This window comes from Polypterus senegalus, chromosome 11, assembly GCF_016835505.1.
Source record: "Polypterus senegalus isolate Bchr_013 chromosome 11, ASM1683550v1, whole genome shotgun sequence".
Classification (NCBI taxonomy): domain Eukaryota; kingdom Metazoa; phylum Chordata; class Cladistia; order Polypteriformes; family Polypteridae; genus Polypterus; species Polypterus senegalus.
Window position 1 is genome coordinate 106,232,984 of NC_053164.1, and position 12,923 is coordinate 106,245,906.

General features: G+C 40.9%; 1 protein-coding gene across 1 annotated transcript in view; it reads left to right on the forward strand.

The window, feature by feature from the left end:
• Positions 1-12,923, forward strand: part of ercc2 (excision repair cross-complementation group 2) — a 107,546-nt gene that overhangs the window by 29,860 nt on the left and 64,763 nt on the right. Inside the window, exon 7 of the mRNA XM_039769437.1 lies at positions 11,267-11,383. Coding sequence (XP_039625371.1) covers positions 11,267-11,383 — 117 coding nt within the window. The remainder of the gene's footprint in view (positions 1-11,266; positions 11,384-12,923) is intronic.

A 12,923-nucleotide genomic window follows, 5' to 3' on the forward strand; every position in this document is an offset into this window, starting at 1 on the left:
GCATTCCGGGCAAACCGCAGGGAATCGTCATTCCACTGCTCCCTTTTGAATGAGGCAGGTAGGACCGGAATTGGTGGTCCAACTGGCTCAGAGGGTCTGGCGAGCGAGTCAGCGGAAGTGTCCCCTGGCTTGTCCCTTCCCCGGCGGATACTTCTGGGTCGGAGTCTGTCGCCAGAGAGACCTCCCCCGACGTGCCTGCCCCATTTTGGCCTGTCCTAGAGCATGGCGTGGAGACCGCGGGAGGGGCGCCTCGTCCCCTCATAGCAAGACCTAGAGAGGCTCCGGGAGCGGTGTTCGTCTTCCCGCAATTCTTTTGCGACCAGTCTTGTCCCAAAATTACCGGATAGTGGGGTTCAGGCAACAGCGCAACTGTCTGATTGGAAACCTACCCCTTGTAATGTAGCACCGGGCGGAACGGTAAGACCTGGTCTCTCTGTGCACACATGTGACCTGCAAATGCTGCGTAAGCCACTGTTGCGGTAAAACGTAACGGCGAGCAACAATGGTAATGTTACTGCCGGAGTCAAATAAAGCCACCACCGAGTGCCCGTTTAACAACACCACTCCCATGTTTGGACTAGCCAGTGGGTGCGACGGAGTACAATACCTTTCCGTGGAGGCCCAGGTGCAGTCCATTAGCTCCGTTGCAGTGTTGAGGGGACAGGTTGGCAGTAGGTGGCCGGTCTCCTCGCACTTGTAACAGCGCAGAGGGGCCGGCTTTTCTTTGGTCTTCGGCAGCGCTTCCGCAGCGCGTCGAGAGGGCTCGGGGTGTGCCACCCGTCCCTGTCGGTTCCCACGTGCTTGCCTTTCTGACCCCTCGGCTTGGTAGGCCGCGAGTTGACGCTCCAGGACCTCTAAGAGTCCGGCCATATCCTTATAAGGATGGCGCCGGACCTGCTGGGCAAAGGAGCTTGGCAGGGCGTTAACGAGGCCCTCACAGGCCACCTGCTCCACGACCTTCCTGGCTTGGGGCCCCTCGGGCCGTAGCCACCGCCCCATCTTACCCCAAAAATCGAAGGTGTGGGCTCGGGCCGGCTTTTCCGGGTCAAACTGCCAAGTCCTCCACTCGGCTGCCTGCTGGCCAGGCGTAATGCCATAGCATGCCAGAATCTCTTGTTTGAGGAGGTCATACGTTGCAGCCTCCTCCTCGGGAAGGTCATAATAAGCGCGCTGCGCGGGTCCCTTCAGGTAGGGCGCAAGAATGGACGCCCACTCGGACCGCTGCCACTCGTTCTGGGTGGCTGTCCGTTCAAAGATACCGAGGTACGATTCGATGTCGTCGCCCTCGCTCATAGGCACCAGAGGCGGGGGTGTAAGATGAGGGGGATCAGGCCTTACCCTTCGAGCTTCCGCCAACTGGGCCTTCGTTTGTTCCAACTCCCGGTTGGTAGTGACCTGGGCTTGCTGCAGGGCGACGATCTGGGCATTCATCCCCTGTAGCACCGTGTTCAGATCCTGTCCTTCAGTCATTTTTCTCGGACGTTTATCCTGCCGACTACGCCAATGTAAAAGTTTCAACAACAACAGGCATAAAGGTTTGGGGTTTTCCGGCCCCGTATATTGTAGACGCTCCACAATAAAGCAAAAAAATGAGGTCAATGGTTACAAACTAAACAGTTCATAAGCGCGACGCCATACTAGGCGCTGGCGGCCATTTTTATAAGGGAGGAGCTGGAAGTGGAGGAATGCTGGTAAGGAACCGTGAGGGATGATGGGACTGCTGATGTCATGGAAGATGGCGGAGGAAGGGCGGAAGTAAACGTACTGCGGGCAAGAGTCATGGCGGAGCGTCTTTGGTTCTGGAAAACAAAGAAGAAAGGTTAGTACTCCCCACCGGCGAACGCCCTTCGATGTGATTTAAGATCCTTCCGCGGCCTCCTAGTCGCGCATGCGTGACACATTATTACAATAACAACAAAAACGTTTATTTATATAGCACATTTTCTTTCAAATGGTGTAGCTCAAAGTGTTTTACAGGGTGAAGAATGAAATGTTTTTATGAAACAAAATAAGATTAGGTAATACTAAGTAACAAAGAGTAAAGTAAGATCATATGGCCAGGAGGACAGAAAAAAACAAAATGTCCAGTGCGGGCTACCTGACATAAATGACCCAAGTCATCATTAGTCTTAACTAACATTACACATTAAATAAACTTTCTGAAATATGTAGTCAGACTCATTTGTTAATTTAATGTCATAGCTTTTGTAATTTTCATATGTAACCATAGTTTGAAAAATATAATATTCATTTTAAAAATGAATATATTTGCTGAATTCTGCAAGAATTTCAGTAATTGTTCTTATTCCAGTAGAGCAGCCTCCATCCTGATGCATCATGTTGCACCAGGAGCAATTGTGGCACTCACTGAGGGTTGGAAAGGTGTAAGGCCGGAGTTATACTTCACGCGATGCGACGCATGCTGCAGCGGACGCTCCTGCTACACAAGTGTTGTAGTGTTTATACTTGCGCGCGTACTTTACGTAAATCTGGAGGAATCCACCAGGTGGCAGTGCGAGATATTATCGCGGTGAGAACATGTTCGGCTTTGTGCTGTGAATTGCCTAAAACACCTATTAAATTCCGATAACACCTTACCGCAATATCTCTGAAAAGGATGTTTATTGATTAAATCCATAAATCCAGGGATGTATGTGTCCATTCCAGGAAGCATTGGGCACGAGTGAGAAACAGTCCTTTGACGAGGCCTCAGCTCATCGCAAGGTGAATACAAGCACACACATACACTAGCGTCATTTTAGCGGCACCAAATCTCCAAATCTGCATATCTTTGGATGGAAACCGGAGCACAGTGTGGAATACCAGCAACATAACTCCCTGCGAGACAGCAGTGCTATCGCTCCGCCACCGTGACACCCCCATGTGTGTAATTATTCCCCCATGTGTGTATTTATTAACAGTATTCATTATTTAAACGAAATTATATGTAAATGTAACATACACATTTTAATGCATTTCATCATGAAAGTGATATAAAGTATAAATCTAAAGATTCTAAATGTGCAGAGAGTTGGAATATCATACATTTAATTTGTTCTGTTTGGCGATCTATTGCTGCTTTCCGCTGCTGAAGCAAAATGCCGACATACAGATGCATTCGTGGTGCTTTTATATTCAAGCGTCACATATTCCCGATCGTAATGACACGATACATTTTAAAAGTCTCACATACCATCTTTTGTGCCATCTATTTTTTATTGTTTTACTTTACCTGCTGTCAAGTCCAAGAAGCTCGTAGCGATTTAAAACTGGGATGACGTTTATGACGGTCTGCTTTAATGATAAAGTAAACTACGAGGTTAAAGTGGACATTTCGAGAGTAAAGCCGAAATTTCCACTAATATCACAAAATACACGTTTTCACCGTGTCCTTTATTTCTTTCTCAGTGGCTCAAATACTAACGCTATACATTATGTTGCTGTTGTTAAGTTGCAAAAATTAAAACATAAAAAAGACATATATAAATGACACGATACATTTTAAAAGTCTTACATACCATCTTTTGTGCCGTCTCTTTTTTTATTTTTTTTTGCAACTTCACATCGGCAACATAATGTATAGCGCTGTATTTGAGCCATTCATCAAACAGCAAAGTGTGCACATCAATCCCCGAAGGATCTCCATAGAGGCTTGCTGTCACATGTAGATAGTAAACAGAGACTCTGACGTCACTTTCCGACTTTTAGCACACTGCGCCCCCCGACTTTTTGCTGGTACTGCAACTCGCGCACGCGTCGCGTTAATTTCTGAGGACCTGCTCAGAGGACGCGTGAAATGAACGCTGGGAACGCGTGGCAGCCATGATGCGGACACGTACGCGTTCTGAGCGTGAAGTATAAATGAGCCCTATGGCGGCAACATCTGAGCAAGCCATCATTATTTATTACATGTAATAATATGTCTGCTGTTACAGGATGACATTTAGTGGTTTGGAGAGGGGATTGTTAGGGACACTACAACAGTATTTTAAGAATAACCCAGAAACAATTCTGATGAGAACGGGCCATTCAGCCCAAGTACTACTGTCTGTTGTTGGTAACTGATTGGTAACTTTTTCTATGTGTCCATGGCTCTCTGTGAGGGGGGAAAAATGCCTAACATTTGTGTGAGAGTAATCTTACCTATCTAATGTTACCCTCCAATTCGTCTAGTTAAAAAAGTAATTTTAAAATAGTTGCTAGCACCCTACATACTAATTCCCTTCACAATTTTAACAATTCTGTAATTTCTGCTTTAAACTCTGTTTGCTTTAAGTAAAAAATTTCAACTTGTTCAATCATTCCTCGTTGCTCATACTGCTTACTCCTAGAATAAGTGTATTGGTGGATTTTCCCCAGCACGGCTATATCTTTTTGTAATTAGCAAGCAATAACTGACTAACTTTTTTTGTTAAGGACACCCAAGTAAGTTGTATAGCACAAAAAGAATAATCTTTGATTTGCATGCATACAGCATGCTTTGTAATGTAGCATTAAATATATTAGTTTTCTAAACTGCTTCAGTGCACTCAATGAATGTGGACAGTGATGAATCCACCATAACTGTAAAGTCCTTCTGAAGGTGTAGTTTCAGATTCCAGATGTGCATATCATTGTAAAATCCAACTTAGTATACGTTTAGCTTTTATTTGCATTAAATTTCTTTTGGACATTAAATTTGGCACATCTCAGTTCAATTTTGAAATCTGTCCAAAACCAAAAGTTACTAATTACTTTCATTCACTCCAAAGCACAGTGCTTTTCTTATCACATTCTTAAAAACAGCCAAAGCAATCGACAACACTGCATGATATCTTTCCCTGTTTCTAATTGCACTCCTTTCACCAAGGGACCTCCTCCCTATGCTCTTCTAATTGTGCTCGATTCACAAAGAGGGACACCCTCTTATAATGTGAGATGTAATTGCCACTGGTCTTTAGTCATCAGTTGAAGATATGAAGGTGTTGAAGGTGAGTTGCAATCATGGGTAAGACTAAGAAGCTTTCACAAAAGCTGTGAGAGGAAATTATTTCATTGTACCTGAAGGTTGCGTATAAGATCTCCCAAAAATTGAACATTTCAGGAGACATAATTAGAGGAGTATTACAAGGAATCTTAAAACTTATATGGCACATATGCAAACCTGCCTGACCGAGGGAGAGAGCCAAAAATTTCATCATGTGCCCAGGGCAACTAAGGAAAACCTCCATGTTAACTTCAAAACACCTACAGGATGACCTAATGAAGGCCTGGACAAGTGCTTCAGTGGCAACTATAATATGAGCACTGAATAAACAAGGACTTTATGACTGCACTACAAGATGCACTCTTGACCACAAAGAACATCAAAGGTTGACTAGAACATGCCAGAAGAAATATGAATAGACCTGCAAGTTTTGGGAAAAGTTCTGTGGATTGATTAAACTGAACTGAAACTTTTTGGACACATGGACCAGCAGTATGTCTGGCGTGAGAAAGGCCAGGCTTATGACTACAAGATTACCATCCCCAAATTTAAGCATAGAAGTGGGTCATTGATGATGTGGGGATGTTTTCTGCTGCAGGAACTGGCAATCTTGACCGTGTTACTGGCATCATGGATTCCCAGAAATACCTAACCATTCTAAAGAGGAATGTGATGCCTTCTGTTCAGAAATTAAATCTTGATGATCATTGGACGTTCCAGCAAGACAATGATCTAAAGCACACCTCCAGGTTAACCAAAGCTTGGTTGACAAATAGATCCTGGAATGTCCTGGAGAAGCCTTCTCAGTCCTCAGATTTATATCCCATTGAAAATCTTTGGTGGGATTTGAAGAAGGCAGTTCCAGCACAGGGGCTATCAAATATCAATGAGCTGGAGGTTTTTACACATGAAGAATGGGCAAAGGTTCCAACAGAGAAGTATAAGAAGCTTGTCCGCACTTGCCAAAAATGGTTATTAGAAGTTGTTAAGGTTAAAGGATGCTCCACATAGTACTGAAGCTCAGGGTGGAATAATAGTGTACATGCACATTCATGAAAAGAGTTACATTTTTCATTTGAACTCAAACATAAGTCAATTTATATTCTTAAAATAGCTAAAAAAAATGTTTCAGTAAATATTTTTTGTTGTTTAATGTGGCTTTTTGTCATATATTTTCATTAACCTTGATTAATATCACTATAAAGTCTTTTGAGGTAAGCAGATTGAATATTTCTGATTGCAGCTGTAGTATATACATAATTACATTGCCTAAACTTATTTCTGTGTGATTCCTTGTGAGATAAGACTGTATATTTGTAGTAGGATTGTAAACTAATATTTATGATTACATTTTTAAAATATAGATTAGGGCAGGGCAATATGGCCAAAAATATTTATCACGATATATATTCGAACATTTGCGATAACGATATAACTGACAATATGAATGACGCGAGACAAAATACTTTGCAACTCCACAACTTTATTAGTGCAAAAAAACCCCTTCAATTTATTTTCACTTAAACAAGCAGCTGTTTTTATGTGCATTAAAGCTATATAAAAATTAAACAGTGCAAATACAAATTCCTTGCTGACAGTTTAACCAAAAGGCATTTCCAGTGGAAATGGGCTGACATATCCTGAGCATAACCATGTATAATATCCACAAAACTTGAAAAGAGTTGCTTTGCAACCTAAAACATAACATAAAATTCAAGCCTAGAGTGTCCATAGTCTCACTCTGTGTGTTGGTTATAGTCTCCGCTATGCAATCAATCATATTGTGGGTTGATACAAAACTAACTCTGACCTCTTTAGTGACCTGGCAAACATATTTAATGTAATTAATTTATTGTTTTACATCTGAGATATCTATGGTTTCATCACACAGAATACTGAAAAACTTTGCTGTGTGTATATTTTTCAGTATGTTAGATTTTATTTCTGATGCTAAAACATCCAGCAGCTCTTGCATTATTCTTTCAGAGGTGTAATGTGCATTTTTACCAACATTAAGACTTTTGAGTGGTAAAGGGAGAGCCTGTTGAATATTCAATTCACACTTGCACTACGGCAGGTAAGCATTCTCGACATTTCCACTTTAATCTCGACATTTCTACATTACTAGGCTGACCCGCCTTTTAAGGCGACCGACTTTTAAGTTGACCACTTCTTAAGGCAATTCAATATGTAGATCAATTTGATATTTTATACAAACTCATTAATTTGGTTATATTGCATTTGAGCGGTATTACTTTAATTACTTTACTTTTAATAGTTTCTGTTATTTTTGTGATGAAATTTAAACTTTTTTTTTATATTGAGGTCTCCCTTTTGAACCCCCCTGATATTTACTACACGGTGATGTATTTGTACTCCATCAACATTAATTATTTCCAGAGACATCATTTTGTCTATTTTTCCAGAGCATCGCGCACAAAAGCAAGGGAACAATGGGAGCACCAGAACTCTGCTCACATCATGTCTGTTCGTACCGCAAGCTGCAAGTAGTAAGTCTGTGATAAGCGGAATACCGCTATGCTTTCCACTCACGGGACGGAAGGACAATCCCGACCGCTTTTATATAGTAAGAAAGAAGAAGATATCACACAGTCTGGAGTAGAAAATCATCTTTTACCTGGAAAAACGAAACTACAAATCCCATCGTGCATTGCAAAATGGACGGGGCATGTGTGAAACTCCGCGCCTGCGTAGCACTCACGGGACGGAAGGACAATCCCGATCGCTTTTATATAGAAGGATTCTCGCCGTTTATCTCGAGATTAAATTCGACATGTGGACTTTGTTCTCGTAGTTTGTCATTAAAGTAGAACATCATAAACTAAACTTCATCTTAAAATGAACGTTTAATTTACTAGATTTTCTCAAACCCCCATCATAAATTATGTAGCAACATGTCGACTTTATTCTCGTCATAAGCGTCAAGATTAAAGTGGAAATGTCGAGAATAAAGTTAACATCTCCACTTTATTCTCGATTATATAGTTTTTTTTTCCTTCACTTTGTCCGTATTTTTTTTTTCTTCACCGTGGCCCTAATACGCTTCCGTACAAAACCCTCAGCAATTCAGTGACAAAACTTTTGCTCAGGGCACAGTGAGCAAATATAAGAACGGCATATGGGGTCACTTTAAACAGGAACCACAGTGAGTGCTAAAAGGATTTTTGCACACAGAACACACCTAATGCTTAAACAACTGTATGTGTATATATTGATTTGCTATGTACTTTACAAGAAGAGAGCTGCTGTACGCTCAGCCGCACTATACAGACTGCGCTGACGCTGAGAACAGGGATATCACTTCCTGACGCCTTTTTTCTGATATCTGACAGGCTGGTTTCACTAGACTTTTTTTTTATTTTAACAGACCTCCTCTTGCCCGCCCACCTCCACATCCTCTTTGCTTGTAAACTGCCGCTTCGTTCCCGCTATTAGCATGTACAGCCCCCTCTCACCCGCCCTCCTCTCCATACTCTTTGCAACTGTATTAAGCTGCTACACCCTCGCTATTACCATGTACAGCCTGCTCTTGAAACCCCACCTCCCTATAGTCTTTGCTTGTGAACTCTGCCTTGCCTCGACACCCGCTATTAGCTTTAGCAGTATTTTCCCACCCGCCCGCTTGTCCCTTACCATCTCTGCAGATCATTAGATCTGCTTGTGCCTGCAGATCTGCGGCTGTCATCTCATAATGTCATGCGAGATGACAGCCGGGCGCTGAACTAAAAGACGCTAGGGTGAACATTGCGTTATAATTAACTTACCTATTGCAATGTGCAGGCGATGTCCGAAGCATGAAAGTCTGGTCCAGTTGTTGAGTGCGACGGCTTTCTAGCGTTGGCCCGTTGTCGGTCGTCACACACACTTGTTTTTCCTCCTGAAGATTCCACGAGCTGAGGAACTCTTTTAAGCCTTTGGCTATATTTTCCCCTGTATGGTCCTCGGGGGGGGGGAACTTGTTTCAAGGCACTTGTTTTGTAGCTTCCAGTCATTGTTCATGTAGTGTATTGTGAGGCTCATGTAGGGGTCTGATGTTCGGCTTGACTACATGTCCGTGGTGGATGCAAAAAACTCCACCGAAGATAATGCATTTGACACCTCAGTACGGACCTCTTCATATAAAGCAGGCAAGGCGACTTTAGAGAAGTATTTTTTGGTGGGCAGCTTGTAGTGTGGATCAAACTTTTTAAGCATCTTTGTGAAACCTTCTCTTTCCGCACTCTGAATGGGCATCATATCCCTGGCTAAACAATGCGTCACTGCATTAGTTAGTTCGCCCCAGCATTTTCTACTTTTGTCATAAGGCGTGCAGCTATTTAAAGCTACGCCGATTGTTTGTTGAGTCAACTTCTTTGGTCTCACCACCACGCTAGTTGAAGCGGACGCCTCTTCATGTGCTTTAACAGCTTTGTTGCACTCCAACATGTGCTTCTGCTTCAAATGATGAAATAGATTTGTGGTGTTTCCTCTCTTCGCCACGACGGCCCGCTTGCATGTTCTACAAAAAAATTGTGCTTTGTTGGGCATCTGACAGGCGAAAACCAAACCAGTTCCACACCACTGAAGTTGCACCATTTTTACAAACCAATTCTGGTTCATCTGTTTCATTCAACGATCCACTTTCACCCTTCTCATTCTCCGTCGCCGCAATGCTTTTTCCGCCATGTGCGTATGAAAACAAAGGCAACGGCACATGCGCGTTTTACCCATATTCTATCGCAATATTTCATTTTCTTATCATTGTCTAACATTGTACCGGTATTACTGTGAAAGGTACAATATGGCCCAGCCCTAATATAGATTAGATACATCATTTGAATTTTAAAGTTCTGGGGGCAACTTAAATGTTGTCATGAGTTTGCGTATTGTTAAACCATTCACCTGCTGTTTTCAACATTGTACAGTTCTTTATATCTAAAAACATGTATTTTTTTATTTTTAAGGACTTCAACTTTTTTCCTTTGTTTCTGGAGCTTCCTTATAGCTCAGTATAGATTTGCACTTTACACATCAAATTTTGGACAGCCATGTCAAGAGTGAAGAAAACCATGTGACAGACAAATATGACCAGTGGTTTCAGCTGAGGTTCCTTTAGTGAAAAAATGTTTATGTTTTCTGTGTGTGATACGTATAGAGAGACACCATCCAGTAACACTTTTAATTTTTCTTAAGTGATGTGTTATGATATGATCTGTTGATGCAGATTGTTTTATTTCATCTCTAACAAGCAAACAAAATTCTGTACCAACCCTTTTTCTAAACCAGGGATCGTGACTCACGGTCCTGCAGGGCCACAGTGTCTGCAGGTTTTCACTTCACCCGTTTTTTTTAATTAGAACCTATTTATTTGCTGTTAAGTAAATGTGGTTTTTTGTACTTAATTTTAGTTAATTAAGAACCCTTTATTCCCTTTTTTTAGTTTTATGCAGCTGTATTTAGGTTTTAATTGTTTTCTGTTTTCTTATACACCCAGTTAATAACGAAATGTTAATAGCAAAAAAAACCACCAACTCTCCCCCCAAATTTAACTCCATTTACAATGGTGACTGTGCATCATCAAATATATGTATTAATAAAATGTTTAGAAATAACATAACAAACAAAAATGAAAAGGGGAGGATAATGAAGTGCAGATCTGTTCTGTGCAACAAAGCATATGGATAATGTTTTCAGAAAAGGAAATGTAATTAAAATGTTTGTCAGGTGAAAGAAAGCATTAAGCAGCAATATAGTTAAATACCAAGTTTTATTATCAGCAAGGACTGTCTTCTAATTAAGAGTCTGCTTTAAACAAAAATCTTCAGATACTGTGGCTCTTCAGGACCGTGGTGTATTATTATGTGTACTATAATGTGTATAGGGTAAGACACAGGCTCAGTGAAAGCAATGCTGCCTTTCAGTAAGGGAACCAGGGTTCACATCCCTGGTGCTCCTTGCTTGAAGTTTATGCATTCTCCCCTTGTCTTTGTGGGTTTCTTCCAGGTGCTCCAGTTTTCTCCAATAGTCCAAAGACCTGCAGTTTAGGTGAATTGGCGTTGCTAAATTGGCTGTGTTGAGTGTTTGCATGTGAATGTGTTCTACCTGTGAATGAATGGCTCCCTGTCTAGGAATTGTTCCTGCCTTGTGCTGAATGCTTTCTGGGATTGGATCCAGTTTTTTCTGTGACCCTGCTCTGGATAAGTGTTTTTAGAATATGAATAGATGGACTGATTAAGTAAATATTTCATTAAAACAATATTCCTAGCTTTTTCTTTTAACAGTCTTTATTTCTTCCATTAGGAATTTGAAGCACTGGGTCGGCAAGTTCCGCTTACTGCTGGTATCTTCAACCTTGATGATCTCAAAGCTTTTGGCAGGCAAAAAGGCTGGTGTCCCTATTTTTTGGCTAGATATTCGGTAAGAGAAAAAAAAAACAGGTTAGTGTTGTAAGCTTCCATGCAATTACCAGGTATTTATGCAGACAATACTATGTAATAAACACCAGAACTATTTGAATAATGAGTTGGATCTTTAGGCTGCTGCCATATGCACACTACTTCCTCTTCTATATGATAGTCCATTCAGTCTTCCAGAAATGACTTTATGGTCAGTTATACACTATTGCTCAAAAGTTTTAGAACACTTCAGTTTTTCCATTTTTCCTTCAAATTTAAACAGTTGAAATGCAATGAGTGACCTAAAATGGTGAAAAGGTAAGCAATAAACTGCCAGGGGTTTAAATTTAAAGATTAAGTTAGCAAGAACGAAAAAAGGAAATATCAGAATATTACAAACGGGCATTCTTCAGCGAGAAACTAATAGATTACTATCTAAAAATGTTCTGCAGCAATTAAAGTAACTTAAGCTTTGAAGTTGAAGCAAACAATTTGTTCAACTGTCCCTACTTTTGTTGATTACTTAAAAACCCTCTGTCTGTCTTAAAGCAGAGCTGGAACAGATTGTGTTACTACACCCTCTGAAGTACCACTTGGACAGTATTACATTGATAATGGCAATTGAAAAATGAAATGAGTGGAGCATTTTTACCCTTAGAAGTATAGGCCTCTCATTTAGAGAGAAATCAAAGTGTCAGTGAGTATGGTGTCCTACACAATCCAAAGGCAATTGGAAACTGGAAGAAACACTGATAGGAAGAGATCTGGCAGACCCAAAGTCACAACCCAATCAAAAGACAGGTTTCTGAGGGTTACCAGCTTGCGTGATAGGCACCTCACAGCACCACAGCTTCAAGGACAGCCTAACAGTGGTCAGAAAAAGGAAGTCTCAGTTTATTCTGTGAATAACTTTCATTTTAAGTTCATTATTTTTTACAATCTTTTATGATTCCATTTGGTTTTGACATTGCAGAGTTTGTGCTACCGTTCCCATGAAATTCTTTTCCATAATGTGCTGGGTTGTTGCTGCTTATGACATTATCTGGTGCACCAGTATAAAATTCCCCCAAATAGTCATTCCTTATCTGAGATAAGACTAAATATATTGAATTTTCTTTTGATAGTTTTGGTTGCTGACTTCTTGGGACAACTTAAGACTTTTGAGTTTGATTTTCGGTTCACAACTTGGCTTTGATGATTCTTTCTTTAGACTTATGGTTTTCCATTTGTTTTGCTCTTTTTACTCCATTCTTTCTCCTGATCCTCACTCTCTATTTTGACCTGACTTCCAGTTTTATAGTCAATACACATGCGCTGTAGCAGAACATACGTTTGCTTTTCTGATTATAAATAATCCACAGTACGTGTTTTTTGTTAATAAGTAATTATTAAGCATAGATGTAAATTAACAGTGTTAACAACAATGTCGGTGTATAAATACAGTTTATACTGTATATAGAACTGAGTTGTTCAGCATCCAGCAATTTTGCTGTTAGTCACTGATTTGAATATGAAGTACAGTGATTAACATTTCGATACAGCTGAATTTTTTTTGTATCACT